This window comes from Heterodontus francisci, chromosome 20 (genome assembly GCF_036365525.1).
Source record: "Heterodontus francisci isolate sHetFra1 chromosome 20, sHetFra1.hap1, whole genome shotgun sequence".
Lineage (NCBI taxonomy): Eukaryota > Metazoa > Chordata > Chondrichthyes > Heterodontiformes > Heterodontidae > Heterodontus > Heterodontus francisci.
In genome coordinates this window covers 48,130,339-48,153,602 of record NC_090390.1, presented here as the reverse complement: position 1 = coordinate 48,153,602, position 23,264 = coordinate 48,130,339, and the positions used below count along the sequence as shown (strand labels likewise).

The window sequence follows — 23,264 nt, the reverse complement described above, 5'->3', positions numbered from 1 at the left end:
GATTAAACAAAGGAATACGAATATCCAAATTTTCACCACAAGCTGGAAGTTACTTCATTATGAAAGGAATATTGCGCTATTTAGCAATTATAGTGAGCAAATTTGGGAGATTAGAAATTTTTCCACCTTCTGAGTTTTACTACATCCAGTTTCACTGCAAGGAATTTTCAGATATATATACTCAGCTGCATTTTGCAAATCTAATCTCTCGTCTGTCTGTGCCTTATAGCTGATTTAGTATTCTAAACACATGCAATAACACCATAAGAAAGCATAGAAAGAGAAAAAAAAATTCAACCCACCAAACCCATTCCTTCCAAAAAACCAAATAAACCAGCTGTCATGAATCCTACCCAATTCATTTCATTTCTTGAAGAAAAATTCTGCAAAGTTTTTCTCTGTCCCCAAAAGATGAATCAAACAAAAGTTCAGAATAACTATCAAACCTTAATCTGATGTTATTCATTGTTGATTTCAACACCAATTGTGATAATTCAATGTGCATCTGGAAAGTTAACATCCTGAACTCAGTAAAATGATGGAGGGTCGTCTACAGTACTATCAAGCGGCACTTGCTTAGCAATAACCTGCTCACTGACGCTCAGTTTGGGTCACTCAGCTCCTGACCTCATTACAGCCTTGATCCAAACATGGACAAAAGAGCTGAACATAAGAGGTGAGGTGAGAGTGACTGCCCTTAACACCAAGGCAGCGTTTGACCGAGTATGGCATCAAGGAGCCCTAGCAAACTGGAGTCAATGGGAATCGGGGGAAAACTCTCTGCTGGTTGGAGTCATACCTAGCGCAAAGGAAGATGTTTGTGGTTGTTGGAGGTCAGTCATCTCAGCCCCAGGACATCACTGCAACAGTTCCTCAGGGTAATAAAAACAAGAAATGCTGGAACCACTCAGCAGGTCTGACAGCATCTGTGAAAAGAGAAGCAGAGTTAATGTTTCGGGTCACTGACCCGAAACGTTAACTATGCTTCTCTTTTCACAGATGCTGCCAGACCTGCTGAGTGGTTCCAGCATTTCTTGTTTTTATTTCAGATTTCCAGCATCCGCAGTATTTTGCTTTTAGTTCCTCAGGGTAGTCTCCTCAGCCCAATCATCTTTAGCTGCATCATCAACGACCTTCCTTCAATCGTAAGGTCAGAAGTGGGGATGTTCACTGATGACCGTGCAATGTTCAGCAGCATTCGCGACTCCTCAGATACTGAAGCAGTCCGAGTCCAAAGGCAGCAAGACCTGGACAATGTTCAGGTTTGGGCTGATAAGTGGCAAGTAACATTTGAGCCACCACAAGTGCCAGGCAATGGCCATCTCCAACAAAAGAGAATCCAACCATTCGGTTTGACATTCAATGGCATTACCATTGCTGAATCCCCCACTATCAACATCCTGGGGGTTACCATTGACCAGAAACTGGAGTAACCATATAAATACCTTGGCTACAAGAGCAGGTCAGAGACTAGGAATCCTGCGGCGAGTAACTCACCACCTGACTCCCCAAAGCCTGTCCACCATATACATGACACAAGTCAGGAGTGTGATGGAATACTCTCCATTTGTCTGGATGGGTGCAGCTCCAACAACACTCAAGAAGTTCAACACCATCCAGGACAAAGCAGCCCACTTGATTGACACCTTATCCACAAACATTCACTCTCTCCACCACTGATGCACAGTGGTAGTGTTTGGACAGCACTTTTCACAATGTCAGGACATCCCAAAGCACTTTACAGCCAGTGAAGTACTTTTGAAGTGATGTTACTTTTGTAATGTAGGATGCAGATTGGCCAAACGTGACCAACCTCAAACCTTAGTACGAGCTCAAAATCAGTTCAGAATCGTAGTCACAATGAGCATACATGCTACATACCTGAATCCTGCATGGCTAAAACATGGCTGCTGCATTCACAGCTACCTCAACACTCCTGTGGTTGGTTCACATTCCAGCACAACAGATTACCTCTGCTTTACCACCTTCACCTTTTCAAGACTGGGTGAAGAAATTTGAATTAAAAATATACTGCACATATGTAAAGGTACTCGGTGTGGATGAACTTGTCATTTTGTCGTATTTCAGCTACTCTCTATAGTATGATCAAGGCAAATAATGGGTAACAGGCAGCTGAAAGGGCAGGGGGTAACTGGAGTTGGTTCTTCTATCAGCCAGCTCCTAACACTGGCCCAAATCTAGCAAGTTAGTTTTCGAAACTGATCCGAACATGGAAATGTGTTTCCAATGCAAATACTCAACATCTTTGGACATGCTAAATTTACCAGAAATGTCCTTTTGATGAGGCTGAAAGGTTCACGGGTGGTCGAATTTCAGATACTAATATCACACCTGCATTGCAGGTACCAATATCACAACTGATTCATTCAGTCTCGCCCTTCAGTCTAGAAATTCAATTTGCAGTACATAGAAGATATATGCTGTAGCTGTATGTAGCACATAAAATGCAACTGCACCAAAGAGCAGCTGATGGTCAGAGAGGGTGATTGAAGAGAGAGAAGAAGCTTTGAGAGTATTGAAACTCCTATTCTGTATTAGGTGTGAAATGAACCACACTGGAAGAGTAAAACTGTTCTATACATTTGCTGTTCTGCTTTTATCCATGGCCTGTCTGCTAAAATATTTATTTGCAGCAACAGTAATTTATTAGTCACTTTGATTTTAAAGAGGATAATTTAGATAATATTTATGCATATGCCTCCTATACCTTAAAATAATGTTGTGATCTGCATGATTGGTGTTTTACAATATTGTTTAGCATCACTGAAACAGTATTACATAGCTTAATCATGTGCAGTTTATCACAATATCCCCAAAACAGGGTTTTTCGAGTATTTCTTGCCAATGCACATAGTATAACATACCTTTATGTATTGAAGTTAACAAGCAACATTCTATCGATCAAATGAATGTAAATATTGTTTTTAATATAGTGATAAATAATGCCAAGTCATACTGAGGCATGATTAGGCAGCCCATTTGTCAATGAAATAACTTATGTTAAAAATCCAGTCAAATCTGCTTACATGTAAATGATGAACAGATGTGGAACAGTTGAGCAACATTTTATTCCAAGATTGTACATAATATAAATGATAGAAATTAAAGTTTCATTTTGCTCCAGGTTTAGTAATTGTTAATGAATCTGTCACATTATTTATACATTTTGTTACAAACATTATTTGACGTACTGAATCTGAAAAGACTTGACTATGTTACTTTCTCTATTATGCTATTCAAATAAAACTTGATTCCAAGTTTCATTTACATGAACATGGGTACATTTTACAAAGTTTTCATCAGAAATAAATGACCAAGCCCTCCAAATAGACTTTTAAAGTTTAACGTAATTTGCTGCAAAGTTAAAATGTCAGATAAGTGACTAAATAGAATAGCTCTTAATAGAAAAATCACAGAATTATAATATTTACAGATTCTAGCAAATACTGGTTATCTAGCGAATGGCTAAATATAGCACTTACACATTATGGCAAATATTGGCAATCGACAGTAGATTCATTACTTATTCTTACTATGGTAAACATCATCATTCTTCAAGGGGTTACTCTGCGTTGCCAGTGCTACCAATAAAAATACATTTCAAACAATAATAAAGCCAACACACTGAACAAAGCACGAAATTTTAAAAACCTATATAAGAGAATAAACTCACTACTGTAATTTGTGACTCTTCTAAACTGCTTTTGTTATCCTCTCTCAGTTTATGATGTCATCTGATTAGACTACAGCTTTGTAATTCACACCTAAATATCCCTTATTCTCGATATAGGCTTTATTTTTATTTCGGCTGTGCAAAATTCTGTGAAGTGTTTATTATAGCTCTGAGGTGATTTATTTTAATAAGTAAAAATTAACAGGTGTATAATTTTTGTTTTACGTTAATCTCAGGTGCCAATTATTGTGCCCTGTCACAGAGTGATCTGCAGCGATGGACAGATTGGTAATTATATAGGAGGAAGAGGAAATCACCTCAAACAATGGCTACTGACACATGAGAAGCTTCTGAAAGAGAGCTGAAAAACATCTCGGGGACCTTGTCCAATGCTGCCACACAGCTAGAATGTACGCCAACAATATTCAGAATAAAGCAAGCTCTTAACACATCCACTATTATTTAGGGAATTTGTAAATATTTGAGTGACTTAAAAAGATAAAAGAAACTTGAGATTCAGATGCGTGGTGGCACCACTACTATATTAAAAAGGCTGGATACATCCTGAGGGATGCTGGCCTTTCTTGTTTTTACATTTTACAGAAGAATGAGTACAGAGATCTGTGCATGTTGTGTATGTATGTTGTTCCCATCTACAGGCTTTTTTGTTCTATTTTTAATGCCCATTAAAGCAAGGATAAGGGAGTGGGAGGGGCATGGCAAATGTTAGGTGCAACTGCCCCTCTAAGGAAGCATCTGGCTCACAGAGGGGACAGCTGACAAACTGGAGCTCGCGTGTTACTGGGAGCAAAATGAAATCCTGAGGCTTCAGCTCACACCTCTTTATTCCTGCATTGCATTGCATTGTATTTGTCCAGCATGGAAAACTGTACCTCAGCCAAAAGAGTGTCAATGCGTGCCCTGTGCTCTTTGATGTTTGAGCTACTGAAATACTTGTTTCTCATGAACACTTTTTGCAAAATAGTCACAAAAACATTGAAAAGGAAACTTTTTTTGCATGCTGTCACTTTTTTTTTTAAAGTTTGTCGCAACTTAAACATTGCCTTCAATTTCTTCTATTTGAAATGTATTTTTCAAGTTTCATGGAAAAGCTGCAACTTATGCATTGTGTGTATTTTTTGGTAGTGGAATCCTTTTTTTTTTGCAATTATAGAGACTCTTAATTATGTAAATATTTCTCTTGAGCAGTAGATTTCTTATAAAACACGTAATCTGATGATTGAGATTTTGTATAGAAACAAGTTCCTTGCAGCTTATAAATGGCAAAGATTGTACATGTTTAGTTAGTGAGAATAAAAATGACTTAGTTATATTAATGGAATATTTTCAATGATGTTATGGGGCCAAGGCTGAATCACGGACCTAAGCTGCGCCTTGGTTAGTAATGTTTTTGTCGCTCACACTCTTTCATTCATAGAATCAGATAAATAATTTGTGTGTGTTTAGTTTACAGTTGTCCTATAGGTTCTTTTCCCATGGAAATTATTTTATTGGCTAGATGATTAGGTTGCGGAGAGGGAGCTCTCACTGGTACTTTCTTTTCCCACTGAAGACATTGTTTGAGCAACGACAGTTATCCTGCCCGGGGGAAGATGCATTTTCCTGCCCTTTCATGCTCCCATTTGTTCTCATTGTTAGTCAACGTGAGCACATGCAAGGATGTGATAATTAGTTTATTCTGAATACATAAAAAAGGAAGATTTTTTTTAAAAGTGCACAACTGTACAATGTAATTGGGAAAAATAAACTTATGTTGTGTAACCACAAATTGTGTCAAATGTGATTAATCACAGAATAATCAATTAAAGGTCACAAGCTGCCACATTTTTTCACAAACAAGTACCTCTTCCTTCAGAACGTTAAAGTTGCAGTAAAGATATAAGGGGGACAGATAAATTACGTATAACATTGTGACTGCCACACAATTGAAAGAATAGGATTTCAGGCTGTTACACAGATCAAATGTGTTGGCCTTTAAATCATATCAGAACAAGATATCTATGCTATAATACCCCATGTGAGAACACATATGTGAGATAGAAAATACTTCCTATCTTTCTCAGAGCATGACTTCTCATTTTTTCATGTTACATATAAGGTTATACATATATCAGATAGTCAGTTTGGCTTGTCTGTTGTAATGGCGTTTAGGCTTGATGACCAAGATGTTGGTTTTAAGAGGGTTGGATTATAAAAATATATAGGACATAAAAGAGTTTGCAAAACAATAGAACTAATTACATAATATAATATAAATTTGCTTTCTCACAAACACCATCACTCAAAGCCCTAAAAAATAGTGTCTCTAAGTAAATCATTGTAAGTCATCAAAATCCTGTATTTACACCATGAAGATGCTATATGTAGTATTTTAAGGATGTTAAAGACATAATCAAGGGCTGTGGTGACTTATGCCTATTATGTTACTACTTTACAAGTTTTTTTAGCTTCCCATTATGTATGTAAAAGTCATAAAAATAGATATCTTCAATTTTCTTATTTGTAGCGTGGCCTACTTGATATTGATATTTCAGTTTTTAGTGGGATACATTTAAGGTCTTCCTTTAATAATACATGAAAGATAATTCATTAAAATAGTTTCTATAAATAAAAGATAGATCTGACTCTGAAAAATGTAATTTGCTTTCCAGTCTTGACAGTGTGTGTTCTCCCAGTTCATCCAAATTGTGATTCGCACATGTTAATAATGATTCTCTGAGCATCGTTTTTCCAATAGAGGGCAGTAGAGTTTAGTGGAATTACATTACAAACCAGAATACCCTCTTAACAGCAGCTTTACTCTCAATTATTTCTGTTTTAACCTACAACTGGAACATAGAGTAGCTCACCAGAAATTTACACGCTGATTTATGTTGCATGTTTTCAGACAAACTGTGTCACAATCTCGTTTCTTTGTATGCAATCACTTTTTTTGTGGCTGCCATAACACAGAGCAACTTGCTGCAGTCAGGCAGTGAGATGAAGAATGGCCCTTCTTTACCTACTGATTTCTGATATTGCTAATGATGCCGAGGCTACAGACTGGAGTGAGCATTAATGAAGGGTGCTATGACACTAGAACCTCTAGGGGTTTTATTTAAAAGAGAGGCGAATGTGTACTGCCACTTAGATGTACTTCCAGCATGCCCTCTTCAACCATTATTGCTGATTTCACCTTGTGATTTTCTTTTAATACTGTGCATTATTTGGCATGATCTTCTACAGTGAAATGCTTAACTTTCCTGTGAAGCTGCAAATTGGTGGAGGAGCTAATGGTGATGTTGTTAGTCCAATTGTTGAAAGAAAGAAATGTCCTTCAGCCTTGGAATTGGGTTCCAGTGACCTATCAGATTTCCTCCCCTTCAGTCTTCCAGTGCTTTGAACTGCTGACATTGAGACACTGTGCAGTCAGGCACGACAGCTGTTTCTGCATCATCTAATACCAACACATGCTGTTTTAGACCATTTTGAAAAGGAAAGATAATGAAAGATTCAAAAATAATATTTGTTTTGGCATAGTTATCTTTATAATAAAATAGATGCCCTTGACCACGGAAAAACTGGATTTTGAGATAGGGTCAAGTTTGTTGACAGACTACGTGTTGAGGTTTTAAAAGATTCTGAGTGTTATTTTTATTTAAAGCTGCTCGCAGATCCAACTAAAGAGTACCAATGCACTTTGTCAGTGTGAAAAATAACAATACACTTTGTAACAGATGGCACATTAATGCTGTACGTTACTAATTGTATTTTGCAGAATTATCATACTGCCTTAATTTAGATCATTCTAAAACTGCTCAAAATCTGCTGAATTATCAAAGGAAGCATCAAGTGGGAGCAAGCAAGGAGAGTAAATTAACGCAAGGTGGATTTTGTAACTCAGTTCGGCACCCTCACCAGCAACCCCCCCCCCCCCCCCCACCGCTACCTGACCAGAGAGAAACAATATTAGTGGGCACTGAGATGCCTTTGAACACCTGAGATCTATGAAGCACGTGGCCAGAGTCCAAAGTATACAGGCTGGAAGACTACAAAGGGAGAAAATCCATGATGAAAATACATTATAATCTTCCAGAAAGAAATATGTTTTCTGCCTTGCCAAGTTTATATTAACATTTACATCAAACTAGTTACACTTGGTTTGATTCAAAAACATTCTTTCTTATGACTTGTATACTTTTCTGGATGATTTTCTCACAAAGTAAATGTAATGTATTGCCATAAATTTTGATAGCTTTTGTATTGAATAAATGATATCTGGTCACATCCTAAGATAAATAATATATTTCTAGTGATGGGTATGGTATTACTTTAAAAGTGAAGAAGGACATACACATTTATGAATTCATTTATAGCTTAGTGTTTGTAGACATTTTTTTTTCACCTATCAAGCCAGTGATGAGAAAGTAACTTGGTAACAACAGATTATCATATCTACTTTCAGCACTATTACAAAGCAAACAAACTCAAACATTTTTCCTGGCAATGTGTTTAAATTATGATTTTTAAAGTATTCAGTTACAACTGAATCACTGAACCCAAAAGTAGCATTTCAATTTTCTCTATATGAGTAAATGTGATTGTACTGAAAATATAGGTCGATGAACAGGGACATGACGATGTGATGTCTGTGATTATTTTAACTGCATCAACAGTTAGAAAAAAATGCGTATTTTTCTAAATTGTTATTTTGAAACTTTAATGCTGTTGCATATTTTCATTTCCTTCAGAGTCTGCTAAATGTTTGGCCAGAACAGCTCCTGGTCTGTATGAAACTGTAGAGGTGGCAGTAAAATACTTAGGTTGAGGCCAAGTAGTGGAGAAATTGCAGGTACTGATGTGTCTTTAAGTGACTGAGGGCAGTAGTCCAAAGTCTTCTGGACCAAGTGGCACCAGCTGCAGACAGATGGAGCATGTCTGGGCTCCATCACCCTCAGGTCTGCACCAGACAAGAATCTATATATTAGGGTGGGAAAATGGATAAGAAAATAAGAAATGGCCACTGTGCTGGAAGGTGAAAATTGAAATGCATGTGGCATGCTGACATTTGAAATGATTTATGGGTGGCTATTGTTAATTGTGGTTTAAAGTTTTACATGTGATTCAATATCATTTAAAAGAGATGTAGAAAAACGTTCATATGTAAACGATAATTAAGATCAATCACATTGGGTTCTATATCAGAGATCTAGGCCAAAGTATTTACAAAGTGTTCTGTTTTCTTTCCATTTGAAAACACTCACTTTTCTATCATAGTTGATTTCACTGGCATTTATTCAGATCCCTGAATACAAAATGTTGTCCAGAACTATTTTTTCTTTTCTCTGTATATTGTTAAACTGCTTATATTTGTATAAAAAGTATACTTTAAGCCTGGATTTTAAACATTATTCCAGAAATTATTAAGCACACAGTAATTGTTTTAAGTTTGTATTTTCTAAATGTCTATTAACAATATTTTGTTTTGCTGTGAATCACTTGCTGTTATTTTTACAGTCCCTACCATTGATATTTTACAGAAGTAAAATTAAGAATTATAATGCATTCATGAGAAAATCTTATTAATTATTCTTACAATGTACTGCAGTTGCCACTGGTGTATTGTGCTGATATCATAACAAGTAAACACCAGTAGCAAAGAACCTTGAAGCCTAATCACAGTGAGAACTATTATTGCTATTAATTCACTAATATAACCAACTTGAAAATGATTTTCTACTATCTGTTTTCATATTATGATATTTATTGCTGTGTAGTATATAGAATTTTAACTCATAATGTAAGAAATAGGAGCAGGAGTAGGCCATACAGCTCCTTGAGCGAGCTTCATAATTCAGTAAGACCATGGCTGATATTACCTTGGTCTCATGTCCACTTTCCTGCCTGTTCCCCAGAACTGATGATTTCCATATAGTTCAAGAATCTGTCTATCTCAGTCTTGAATATATTCAATGACTCAGCCTCCACAGCTCTCTTGGGTACAGAATTCCAAAGTTGCACGAACCTCTGAGAGAAGAAATTCCTCCTCATCTCTGTCATAAATGGATAATTCCTTATTCTGAAACTATGCCCTAGTTCTAAATTCCCCCACAAGGGAAAACATGGGCTGAATTTTACCAGCCCAATGGAGACTGGATGGGAGGCAGGAGGAATGGTAAAATTGAAACAGAAGATGTCAGGACGGAAGCCCGACACCTTCATGTTGCAACCGGATATTACGGCAGGCGGCCGGGCTGACAGGAGGAGGCTGCACTGGAATGAGGTGGAAAGGTAATTAAGCCTGATTAACAGTGATTTTACCAGTTTTTTTTTTAAGCTTTCCGTGGGTGCACAGGAACAACAGTGCTTCAGAGCCTCGGCAGCTAGAACCAGGCAAAGGCTTAGCAGGAGGTCAGTGCTGCCTGCAGTTGGCAGCCATTGCGAATGGTAGCGTGGCTTGACAGGGAGGGTGGAGCTGGTGGGACTGCAAAATTAGCAATCGGGAGTAGGGGCAAACTTTCCTAGCGCAGTGGGGGCATTCCAACTGAGTGCCCTCTCGGACTTGGCGCCAGTATCTACAGAGCAAGGGAGGGTGGTGAGAGGCCCTGAGGTCTGATTGTGGCTATTTGCCATGGGCCTCATTTACTCAGGCTTTGAGACATCCAGTGAGGAGCAGCATCAGAGAGAGAGAGAGAGAGCAGCAGCCACTGGAAGTGGGCAGCAGCAACCAGAGGGGCACCAGGATCAGGAGCCAGGAAAGGGGCAGGGAGGAGAAGGGCGCAGAGGTGCATGCAACCAGCCACTTGTGCGCAGGTGACAATACCCCCCAGAGAGGGTCTACCATCGGAGGCTCAATCTCCGACGAATGTCGGAACAGCAGTGTCACTGAAGACTGCGTCACTCCAGGGAGACTGTTACCAAGCTGTGTGCCATGATGGCGGGTGAGTTGAGCCCGATGGGGAGGTGCGGGCACCCAATGCCTATTGCTTTGAAGGTTACTGTGCACTAAATTTCTATGCCTCAGGATCATTCCAGGGATCTTCTGGGGATATCTGTGGGATCTCCCAATCTGCGTCTCATTGCTGCGTCAAGATGGTCACTAATCCTATCTTCAAGAGTGCCATCCAGAGTGTGCACTTCCTCACCGATCCGAACAGTCAGGCTGAGTGGGCCATAAGATTTGGGGCCATCGCTGGATTCCCCAAATGCAAGGTGTCATCGACTTCACGCATGTGGCCAATAAAGGTCCCACAGACCAGGCTGCTGCCTTCATCAACAGGAAGGGCTTCCACTTGCTCAATGTACAACTGGTCTGCGACCATGCAAACAGATCATTCAGGTCTGTGCAAGATTCCTGGGAAGCTGCCACAATGTCTACATACTAGGGCACTCCCCGATGCCCAACCTTTTCAGGTCCACAGCACACCTTCAAGGGTGGTTACTGGTTGATAAGGGCTACCTACTAAAGAGATGGCTGCTTCCACCTGTGAGGAACCCAAGCACTGATGTGGAGGAGAGATACAACAGCTGAAATGGGACAATTCAATTGACCATCAAGCAGGCCATAGGCTTTCTGACAAATGCCTGGATTTCAGATGCCTGGATAGATCTGGTGGAGCCTGTCAGTGAGCCCCAGAAAGGGTCTCACATATCATGATGGTGTGGTGTGTTGTGCTCTACAAAACCTGGTGCTATAGAGGGGAGAAGCTTTGAACATTGAGGACATCCTGGAGCACGATGCCTCCTCAGAGGATAAGGATATGGAGGGGGATGGTGACCAGGTGCAACAGGATGAAGACCCTGAGGGACGGCAGGCAAGGCAGGATGAGATAGGCGCAAGGGAGGCTCACGTCTCGCTAACACAGGCACGTTTCATATCAACATTACTTACCCAATCAATCCAATAAATCTTCCAGCTTCTGCAGACCTGTTGTCGGGTCCTTGATTGCTCTTCCCATTTTCCTGCAGCCGTCATCATATGAGGCAACAGCATGGGAAATGTTGTGACCTCACTTAGTGTGCTGCTTCCCATCACACCCTTTGCAGGAGCCAGCGAACTGTTAATGACCCAAAGGTTTAAAACATAAAGGATTCTTTCAATGGTGCACAATATAACAATTCATTTCAGACAAGTCCACATCAAGGTGACAACTAACATCAGGATCTAACCCCGTGCAACCAAAGTGCAGCTTACGAACAAACATACGAACATAAGAATTATGAGCAGGAGTAGGCCACTCGGCCACTCGAGCCTGCTCCACCATTCAACAAGATCAGGGCTGAACTGATTACTCCAAATTACCACCTACCCCCGATAACCTTTCACCCCCTTGCTTATCAAGAATCTACATCTGCCTTAAAAATATTCAAAGACTCTGCTTCCACTGCCTTTTGAGGAAGAGAATTCCAAAGACTCATGATCCTCTGAGAGAAAACATTTCTGCTCATCTCTGTCTTAAATGGGCGACCCCTTGTTTTTAAAAAGTGATCCTTAGTTTTAGTTTCTCCCACAAGGGAAAACACCCTTTCCACATCCATCCTGTTAAGACCCCTCAGGATCTTATGTGTTTCAATCAAGTTGCCTCTTACTCTTCTAAATTCCTAGGTGGACTTTTTCACATACTTGTGCATGCTCCTACATGGTGCTTCCCCTGCGCTGTCAGTTGAGGTGGAGGTAAGTTGCTAGAGACCTGGAGGGCCCCGGCAAACTGAGGGCTTCCTCCACAGGTGCTGAAGCTGCCTCTGTCTCCACGGCTTCATGAGGCACAGGTGTCACTGTCAGGGGGCTGAGGAGCCGCTGTTGACACCAGGAGCACTCTGAGAGGAGCTCCCAGATGCTGCAGACAGCTGCTCCTCCACCCTTTCAAGGTACACTTGGTTCTACCTGCTCATCTGAGGATTCTGGGGACCTGGCATCTCATCCCCCTCTCACCCAGCCATTGCTCCACAGAGCTCATGAAGGTGGCAATGGCATGCAGGTCCGGGTGTATCTCCTGCATCCACTGGGTGGTTTGCTGGCTATGGCTCATCTTGAGGGTCACCAATCTCTCAATGGAGGAAGCCATATGTGCACACACCAGAGTCATGGTGGTACTTATAGCCTTGATGGACGCCTCCATTGTCCGCACATGGGTATGCATAGCCTCTGCAAGCTCTGCTAGATTTTCCCACACCTCACGCTGCAACTCCAGCATCTACTGCCTTGTGGATGACACCAGAGGCATGTCATCAGGCTGAAGCTGAGCATTGCTGGGCCCTCCTACAGTCCTCTGAGCATTAGTGACCTCAGCTGTCACTGCCTCTGTCGGCTGCTCGAGCATGTATGTGCTGTGCTCACCAGAATGTGTCCCCATTACTAATTGTGTGAGAGTATGGTGGAGGGCGTGGGTGTATGATGTAACAGTGCACTCTCCAAGATCTCCTCCTCAGAGGTGAGGGGCTGTCACTCAGGCTCGGTGGCTGGTCGCTCTTGTCTATAACCTGCGTGTGAGATAAGACTGATGAGTGGGCTATAAGCTTTAACAACACGTCCTTCTAACTACTCATCATCTGGAGATCTAAGTGAGCAGTGGTGCACACATGAGCACTATGCTTTGTGCTCGTCACAGGGTCTCTTGCGCCCATCCATTAGGCAACTTATTCTCTCGGGCCTCCACACCCATCTCACCATCTACGACAGCCTGACCTGCCTTCATTCCAACCAGCTTCAGCGCCTCTTCCTTCACGGGAGTGAGGTTGGCCACGTAGGATACTCCACCTCCAGTTCTGGACATTTCCCATGTATTATGAGCTCTCCTCCTACAAGCACAAACATTCCCATTGTTAGTCACTCATTAGAGAGAGGTACAACTCCAATGTTGGTGGAAGCTTGATTGTCCAATGTGGTGCTACAGGCAAGCCTCCTGTATGCGGCCAATCAGCACTGGCTGTGCAGGAGTCACCTCTGCCTGGCTGGTATCCTGCACAGAGAGAATGGTGTGCATCTGACAGGCAATGCTGATGATTAGACATCTCCACTGAGAGGGTGGGCACCCCCTCCTTCAATCACTTATTCATCTTCAGCCACATTTAACGATGCCAGCTTAATGTTTTGCGCTGCACTCACCTTGCCAGACCACATCAGGTCATTGACCCTTTTTCAGCACTGCAGCCAGGTATGAGGGATAACCCCCATGGTTGCTGAGCACCTCTGCAACTTCCATCCAGGCCTGCTTGGTCTGCTGTACCAGTCTTCTCCTGCCGTCCTAGGGGAACAGGACTTCTCTTTGTTCTCTTACAGCCTGGAGGAGTACCTTCGGGGAGGCATTGCTGCATCTTGGGGGCAACCCTTGATTGAGCTTTGGCCATTTCTTCCACTTGCACTGCCAGGGCTCTCTCACTGCTCCCTCCGGGGCTGCTGCATTGTCTTGTGCTGGCACCTGGCTTTTAAAAATGGTGCCAGCGACTAACGCTTCGGTATATCCCCCTGCCCACCTTCTCTCACTGGACAACTCCTGGGCCTGCCAGTCTTGATAATATTGTGCGTAAAACTCCACAACCCCACTCACCCCACCCCTGCCCTTCCCAGCCCGTGCAGTCTCACCACCCGCTTCTGGCTCCGGTGGTAGGAGTTACTGCCTCCATCCTCTCAGCATCTACCCTGTTAAGCCTCCTCAGAATCTTCAATCAGATCACTTTTCATTCTTCTAAACTCCAGAGAATATAGGCCCAACCACTCAACCTTTTCTCATAAGATAACCCTTTCATCCCAAGAATCAACCTAGTGAACCTCCTCTGAACTGCTTCCAATGCAGGTGTAAGTACGGAGACCAAAACTGTACACAGTACTCTAGGAAACTCTAGTACTCACAGAAAAAAACCTCACAACTGGCTCACATCTACACTGATCATGAATTATGGGCTTCCCACCTCGATAAAAAAAATAAACTTAGTAATGCACTGCCTATTTACTTAATATCCTCCATTAACTACCTGAGTCATTAGGGATGTGTCCACTGACCAGGAAAGTGATATCTAACTGCAGTGAATCAAATACCAGAATCTAACTGTAGGTAATTATCACTTAATGGCCTGCATCATCTAAAAAAAAGAAAGACACATATTTGTTTGGTTCTGGAGTTTCTGTTAGTCAGACAAGCCACGATCATAAATCTCGAGCACCTGGGTCTTTCATGCATGTAAAATAACTCCCGTAAGTTCCCAGTTAAATATGATCATCGATATATACCTACTTTGAGAGGCAGTTTCAATACATTTGGTTTTGAATAAAAAGTGGGATAAGCCTCCCTAGACATATTGGTGCCTTTCACATGAATATACTGGGCTGAATTTTACAGAACCCCCAACGTCGGGGGTCATGGCAGGTGGGGCCTGAAAATGCCTCTGGCAGAGGCCTGCCATTGACCTCGACGCCGAGAAGGCCAGGCCCCATATTGCCGGCAGCAACAAGGCCTCATGGTAGCCACCTCGCCATTCAGCGATGGGAGCCCAATTTCAATATGTAAATTAATGTAAATACCTGAATTAATGACCCACGCTCCCCCCGTCCATCCCGGAGCGATATTGGTGTCGGTGGCCGTCACTCCTGCACCTTCGGATCCCCATCCAGGGATCCAAGGTGGAACACTGGTGGGGAGGGGGTAGCAGGTAAGTTTTCTAGTGTGAGGATGGGGGGTGGTGTTAGTGGAGAGTGGGTTCAAACGCATCTGATTGGTGTAGGGTTATAGTGCACAGTTTATGAACTTTTGTGGGGGGGACGTGGTTTGGGGACGAGAGTGCAAGTAATGAATTGCATGGTTATTGGGGCAAGGGGGGTGGGAGAGGGGCAAATTAAATGTTTAAAAAAATTTTTATAATCTATTTCTTTAAATTTTAATTTAATGGAAGAGCATGAAGCCCTTTAAAAATGGCGTCAGCACCTGCGCAAAGGCTGCTGACGCCATTGTCGTGGACGGACCGCCCGCCCTCTCCACTTCATCGGAAGTGGCGGGGGTGCGCTCCATCCCTGCCATTTAAATGAGCTGCTGCGTTTAATATAACGTGCGATTCACAAAGGCAGACCACCATTGTTTACGTCCGCCGCTGATTTTGGTGGCAGGAATGTAAAATGCAGCCCACTGATGTAATTATCTTTGTGGATGCAAAATAAAGGCAAATTCCAAAAACTTTTTTTTATTGCAATCAGATTAACATGAACGATACTACAAGGCTGCAGTCACTTCAGAATTTTGTTTGTGTGTGATTATGACCACTGTCTTTTGGTTCATCCTCCCAATGCTGGAGAGTATCACATTGACACGCTACTGATTCCAAGTTGGACTTGTGGAAATGTAGTTGAAAGAGTGGATGTGCTCCTTTAAATTCTTCCACCCATGAGCTGGGGCTTCCAGCCAATTGCAAGCTGTTCTTGTTGGCCTCGTGTTCCTTATCACAATTCATTGACCTCTGCTGGAAAGTGCATGTGTGAGCAGGATTGGGTGTGGCTATGATTCCCCCAACAGTGAAATAGCTTGCTGATCACTTAGGGGCTGAGATGCCTCAGGACCAAATCACAGTAATTATGCTGAGATCTCGCCTGATGATGCTCTCCAGGGCTGAATTCTCCACTGATACACCAGCTCACAGACTAGCCTAAGAAGTGGGGACTCCTTGATTCTACCCTTTGCTGTCAGGGGCTGAGCCACTGTCCAGCCCCGGTGACTCCGCCTCTTAAAAGGCAACCAGGAAGCTTTTGTAAATGACAAACATCCAGTGAAACCAGGAGTCCAGCAATTTCCTGCCAGCCTCGCACCAGAGTTAGGATAGGAGACTAGTGGTACAGCTGGGGAATTCCTACTGCATAGATTCCCATATGGAAAATAATGACTTGGGTGAGGTATCAAAATGTTGTGAATACCCATGAATTTGTGCCACAGCACGAGTGAGCACTTCAAAAGAGAAAATGGGGTTGAGGGCATGGAAGTTCACAATCACATTTTTAAAAATAACCAGGAGATTCTGTATGTCTATCCATTTGTATACTCTAAACGCAAGTCGGGTATGATCAGAGGAAAATGTTGCATGCCAGAAAGCAGAAATAATGATAAAATGGATTCAAATTTCTCACCAGACAATTGATGTGCAGTTTAATAACCAATTAAGTCATGTAAAAGTAGCAGAAATTACTGTGAAATCAGTAAAGGTTTGAGGCTTCTTGAGTGAAAAATATCAAATAATTCTAATGCAAGACTGCATATTTGCTATAGACACCTGTTAAACCTCTGAACAGGATTACAAATATAGAGTGAGTCTTTCCCAGAGGACTTGGCATAAAAATTATTTATAGGACAAAATTTTCCAAGACTCAGCTTTCAGCATCGGGCCTTCCAGGCAACAGATGGGGTTCGGAAAACCAGGCCCATGGCCATGTGTATCCAATTAGCAATACACCCAATTTCCCAACAGATGATTTGGCTCCAAAAAGGAGATTGCAGTACCTGCATGCGTCAGACTCATTTACATTAAATATTTCTTCTCATTATATCCCATGCTGAAATTCTTGACTGTCACAATCCTAACGTGTAAATGAGGTTTGTACTCAACTAACGTTAAGGTGGTGCCTGGCCACAGAACTACCACTATACGTGTCATGGACATTATCCAGGAAGCAGTACAGTAGTCCACGATACTCGCGATTTTGGACAGGGCAGAAGCACTGCAAAGGAATCGCTCTTTGAAGACTAGGGCTAAGCCTGAGAATCTGATGTTCCAGATCAGTCCTCTCCTCCTGCGAGAAAAGGATGCCTGCAGCTTCAACATAATGAAAGACTGTACCAAAATACAGTAGTTGTGTGCAATGCTTCACATGTTATCTCCCAGTGTGTGCTGGAGTTCTCAATTTAAATTTGTATCATAATGGCTCCAAAAGGAATTATGCAGCAATGAGGAACACTTATTGTCACCACCTTCCTGATACCAGCCTCATCTGCAACCAAGTGGAAGAGACTTGAGTAACCTCATTGGCTTGGTTGGAAACCTCCCACTTCATGCAGTTTGCACATGTGATTTTACTGGTAGGTGGTGTTCAACTCCAAATAGGATCACCTGCTGTAGCAGGACCTTTGTATCCTTACCATTAAAGGGTACGGTGTTGCCCATGCAGCTGTACTTTGATATTATGAATAGTTTCTTCACTTTCCTATCACTGCCATAGCTTCCCTTTTTAATGGTTAGCTGTCATGCTTTAAAAGCTGCTGCCTTGCCAGATTTTCTAATTCCCCAGCTGCAGATCAAGCTCTCCATGCAAGCTTTCCCCTTACCTGCAACCTATTCAGATGTGGGAGAGAGAATCCCATTGTTAATGTGGACTATGCCAACCTTCTGTACTATCAGTTCACAATGGGCCAGCACAACACAACTATTCCCATTGCTAGAAATCAGGTCTATAGGGTAGATTCCCAGTCAACTGTGATAGAAGTGGATAATTGGCCCTATTTGAGTATTGGTTTACATTGTTTTCAATTATAAAGCATGTATTTTGCATATGTTACTGTGTCTAATCCAGCAGAACAGCACAGTGAAAGATATCTCCATTTAAAGTTTCTGTTGCTTTAGTATGTAGAATTAGATGTGTAAAACTTTCCTGCAAAATACTAATATCCAGCTACAAATGACTGCAAACAATTTCTGTTGTGTAAACTTGCATATAACTTTAGTCCAAAATCAAGCCTAAAATCTATGATTGCTTTTTAAACATTAAACAGTACTTAGTTTTAAATGTGGATTTGTGCAGTAGTCTGTTGGACTAATAATGTTATATTGAATATGGTAGTGTTGAAACCATTTAAGCTCTTCTACAGCTATGCCTTAATGCATTTCTGCAATTGTTAATAGCCTGCCCTAGAGAATGTGTATTAAGGTAAAAATATTAGAAGCTTCTAATTCAAAATAAATCTACTTAGATGACCTTTCTTCAGTTATAATGCAGTTCATATTTTAAAAGCAGATGCATTGAACTGTATTATTTTTCTTTAAATTGTGTTTAAGAATAGTCAAGATGAAATAAAACTTGCTGGCAGTGGCATCATAGACTGAATACAGTATATGGTTTTAGCAATGGTGGATTATTAAAAACTCCTTTTAAAAACAGTTTTTATTGTTAAATATAATACATATAAGTTAATGTCACTCTCATTTAACAGGATAATGATATAAGCATTCAACTGATATGCCAACAGTTGCCTTCCAGGCAAGAATAGAAGTAGATATAATAGTCTTTCAGCACTTACGTATCATTGTACAAAGTGTTTGTACCACAATTGATCATCAAAAGCAATTACCTTGCAATCATTACCTTTTTTAAAAAAAAAAATTGCTTCAATTTATCAACCAATTATTAAATTTTTCAAAATTGTTCAGCCTGGATCTGAACTTATAGCTAGTAATAGTGTAGTCCCTGTATAATATCTTGAGGTAGACGAGGATTTTTATGTTTGAAATGAAACTGAATGTGCTAGTGGATATGAAAACCATTAATAATCTATGGTTTTGTTTCTCTGTCATTTGATACATAAATTTTAAGCTAACATGAACAAATTAGATTTTTTCAAAGCCCAATTACTACTGCAGCTATCCCACTGAATAATAATATTCAGCAATATTTCTAAAAAATAAAGTAAGAAACGTGTAACTTATTAACGGTTGAAACATCTTTTTACTTGTAAAAATAGCATCTGCCAGAATAACTTTGTCACTTTTACAGTGAAAATATTTATTAGTTCATTGGTTTCTACCTACTGAGGATTGTGTTTCTATGACACAAACCTGTCTTCTAATCCTGTTCACATTAATTGTGTACTTAATCTTGTTCAATTAAACATGTTCTTTTTTAATGAATCTAATATAATGTATTATAGTCACACCGGCTATGAAGTAGTAGCATTATTTTTCAAAGCTGCTTTGTTTTACCTCTGTGAGAGTCGAACGTCTAATTGTCTGTTCCTTAATTACAAATTCTTCCAACATTTCACTTTATTTGTTATTTTATTATATATTTTAATTGTTAGATAATCACAATACGAATTCTCTAATTTGAAAGAGGTCCAGCTTCATCATCTTATACAAACAAATATTTTTACTATATTTACATATTAGACAAGAATATTTTTGTATGAGCAACAGATACATTTCACATGTAGTTTGCTTGGAGACAGACAATTCTTATAAAAGCCAGAGATACTGCTGTGGCAGTACTTAAGTGGCTAATCCACATGGCCTCTGACCTTCACAGTGTCATGTGACTATAGATTTTCAATACTCCTAGGATCTGTGTCACCCATAAAGTGTCTTGCACTGCATTTAGAACTTCTACCAGAAGAATCTCTAAATATTTGTGTGTGAAGATGGTAAATAGCAGAAAAATACAAGATTGGATTATATATTTATTTTTTGGACAGGGCATGTTCTTTGAAAAAAAAGGAATTGGCAAAGTGTACAAACTAGCATAAATTTAAATAGGCGCTCCACTATATACAATCAATGGCATGACAAAAAAGAAGTGTATGTAATGCATATTTATTGGTACTCTTTTTAGATGATAATATGGTTCAGTTCAAAGAAACGGCATCACTTGTACTTGGCATACTTAGTCTATAAATTTAAACACAAAAATAAAATGTCCCTGCATATCTTAAAATAACCATCCCAAAATTTTTGATGACTGTTTCATTAAACTAAGAATTGAACTGCATAATATAATACTCAAGATCTTCAAATAAAAAGGCTCAAATATAACAGATACGGCAGACAGCGATCAGCCTCTTCTGCAGTGCTGGGGGTATTGTCAAAGATAAGCTATTTTCAGTTTAGCTGTAGCATAAATTAATACCATCAACAGGCTAACTATTTCCCCCCTTTCTCAAGTGCCAGTGATAGTCAAGTACTAGCAGGCTTAGGGAAGAAGAAGAATGGCCAGTCTTGAAAAGAAGGATTGTAAACCTAGGCAGAGTTAAGATCACCCTTTATTCTGATAAATTTAATTAAAGTTGAGTTAGCCAACCTCTATATTAACTCATGTTGATGTCATGGCTCAACTTTATTCGCGATTGGTGCCTCTTTTAGTGTTACATATTAACATTTTGTCGAAGGTCACAATCCCAACCAATATCTTGCTTGAGTGCCACTCCCCAGAATGCTCCAAAGTGCTCCACCAAATGCTGTGATGTGATTCTCCCTCAGTAATTCCTTACATTGTGAGCTCCTAATGGACACATATCCATTTCATAGGACACCTTTGTTTGAGGGCTGTAAATGTTATACTGTGGCACTCAAACCTTATGTCAGCATGGCCAGTTGTCAATTTGTGATCAAATGTTTCCTTGCAGGAAAACAAAATAAAACTGTAAGTACAATAGTATAAGTAGATCTCTTTCTGGAAGAGTCTTGCCTATTGAATAAATTCTATTGCATTATCTTTCACAAAGGCAACACTGCTGAATTTGAGCTCTGTCTACATACCATAGCTGGACAGACTATGAACGGAGCCACAGAGACAAATGAAACAATATGCCTGCCAAAGGTTACAGGTGAAAAGGAGCATTATGCATATTACTGCTGTAATGACCTATTAATATATATACTACAGTGGAGGACTGAGTGGTTAGCAGATTGTTCCTTCACCTTTGGGATCTGAATTTAAATATAGGCCAGACTGACCAGATAAAAATTTCTTCATCCTCCGCTGGCTGCAAGGATCCTGTGCAAAATGACTTTGGAGCCATCTCAGCTGCTGTTCTAGTGAGCAGCACAAAGCTTTTGGCAGTTTTACCCAGAGAAGCCATATTAATGCTTTGTATGGAGAGAAGATAAAACAGAGTAAGAGAGCTATCCTTCTAATGTTGAAGTGAAGAATATTCTCATGCTGTAGAAATGAGTATTAAAGTTCAACCATTCTGTTCATGGATATCACCTACTCATCAAGTTGGACATTTGAGTTGCTTCCGGCCAGATTCATGCCTCAGAAATTCAACAGTTTTCTTTTCTCTGGCAGAAGTCAGCAATGAACACTAGTACAAAAGTCTAATACTGCAGATGCTGACAATCTGAAATAAAAACAGAAAATGCCAGAAATACTCAGCCAGTCTGGCAGCATCAATGAAGAGAGAAACAGAGTTAATTTTTCAGCTCGATGATCTTTCATCAGAACCGGTCAGGTTGATGACCTTTCGTCAGAACACTAGTGGTCACTTCCATACTTGTCAAGTAGCTGAGAAGCTGATTTCATCTAGTCACCAGGCCAAATATTTGGGCCTGTTAGATACCATGCTGGCTTCTTTATAATCTATCGTGGCTTCCCACTGTGGATTCAGTGTTCCAAAATGGTCATCAGCACCTCATAATTCTCATTCTTTATCTCTCTCAGCACCATAACATGAATACAAACTATCCCTGTGGATTTATTTGTTTTGGATGAATAGTGAGGTATGATATCATCATTGATTAGTCATTAAACATGTATGACTTTGTGTTTCAGTGCCATCGTACAATATATCATGCAGACAGTCAATGATAACTTAATTCCCGATTGGATGATTTATAGTTTGTCTGCTGCCTGCAAAAGTTTGCCACTTGTATTTTACTATATGAATGTCTGTTTGGTCAGTGAGGCAAATGCTGTAGTGTAGTCGGAGTCATATGAATATTGCATGGGTTGTGGCAGTATTCAGGTGGATAGGCGAAATCATCTTTCGCACAGGATCCCTGCCCATTTTAGCACCTGCTCAGTTTTCTTTTGTTATTCCTGGCAGCTGCTGGAATTACCTGCCCTGAAATGTGTAAGCATTGTTACATGTGGTGGTAAAGACGTTATGGTGTTATGTGCCTGCTTTTCATCCTTATTGCCAAATATACGCTCAGTGCTATTCACTCCCATCTAAAACAAGTGGCCAGAGTGGCCAAGCACTAAAGAAAAAGTTGAGGTAAATTGGTGAATTTGAAGAATCAACAGGTACTTGCAAGAAGTCACACACAGCTGATTTAGGTTATTTTTGCTGTTGACAACTGCTTTACAATCTACCTTTTGTGCCCTCTACTCTGGAGCTCCCCTTTCCATCTGCCACAAACACCACCCCTTATCAAAAGAGGGGGGTAATTTTAATTTTTGACAACAGTGTAAAGTAGGTGATATTGGATCTGCCGGGCATTATACATCTTTCCGATGGAATTCAATGGGAATAAAAATCGGGAGAGACATATAATGGGCACTGATCTGATATCCCCTATTTTCCACTATCACCTAAAGACAATATTATGTCTGAAAATACAATGGGGTAGAAATGAGTCTGGGCCCAGACAAGAGCAGTGCATACTCAAACAGAGAGGTCTGATGCCATCCTAAAATTGGGCATCAAGCCAACTGTCAGTGCCTGTTGCCCCTCCAAAGGCAGCTTATTCCACAAAAGAAGTCAATAAGTCAATTTTATCTTTCTGCTAAGTTCCAGGAAGGTGGGTGGGGTGTGGCAATCATCTGCACCGCTGAGTTGTGGGATGACAGGGGAGCACTCCTGCTTCTCCTGGCTACACAGAAAGGTTACAT

The 23,264-nt window shown here is 40.6% G+C and overlaps 1 protein-coding gene across 1 annotated transcript in view; it reads left to right on the top strand.

Annotated features, from left to right (window-relative positions):
- The window catches only part of mgmt (O-6-methylguanine-DNA methyltransferase), a 449,047-nt gene extending 443,550 nt beyond the window's left edge, over positions 1-5,497 (top strand). The window contains exon 7 of the mRNA XM_068052718.1: positions 3,931-5,497. Coding sequence (XP_067908819.1) covers positions 3,931-4,059 — 129 coding nt within the window. The 3' untranslated portion in view covers positions 4,060-5,497. The remainder of the gene's footprint in view (positions 1-3,930) is intronic.
- Positions 5,498-23,264: the final 17,767 nt, after the last annotated feature.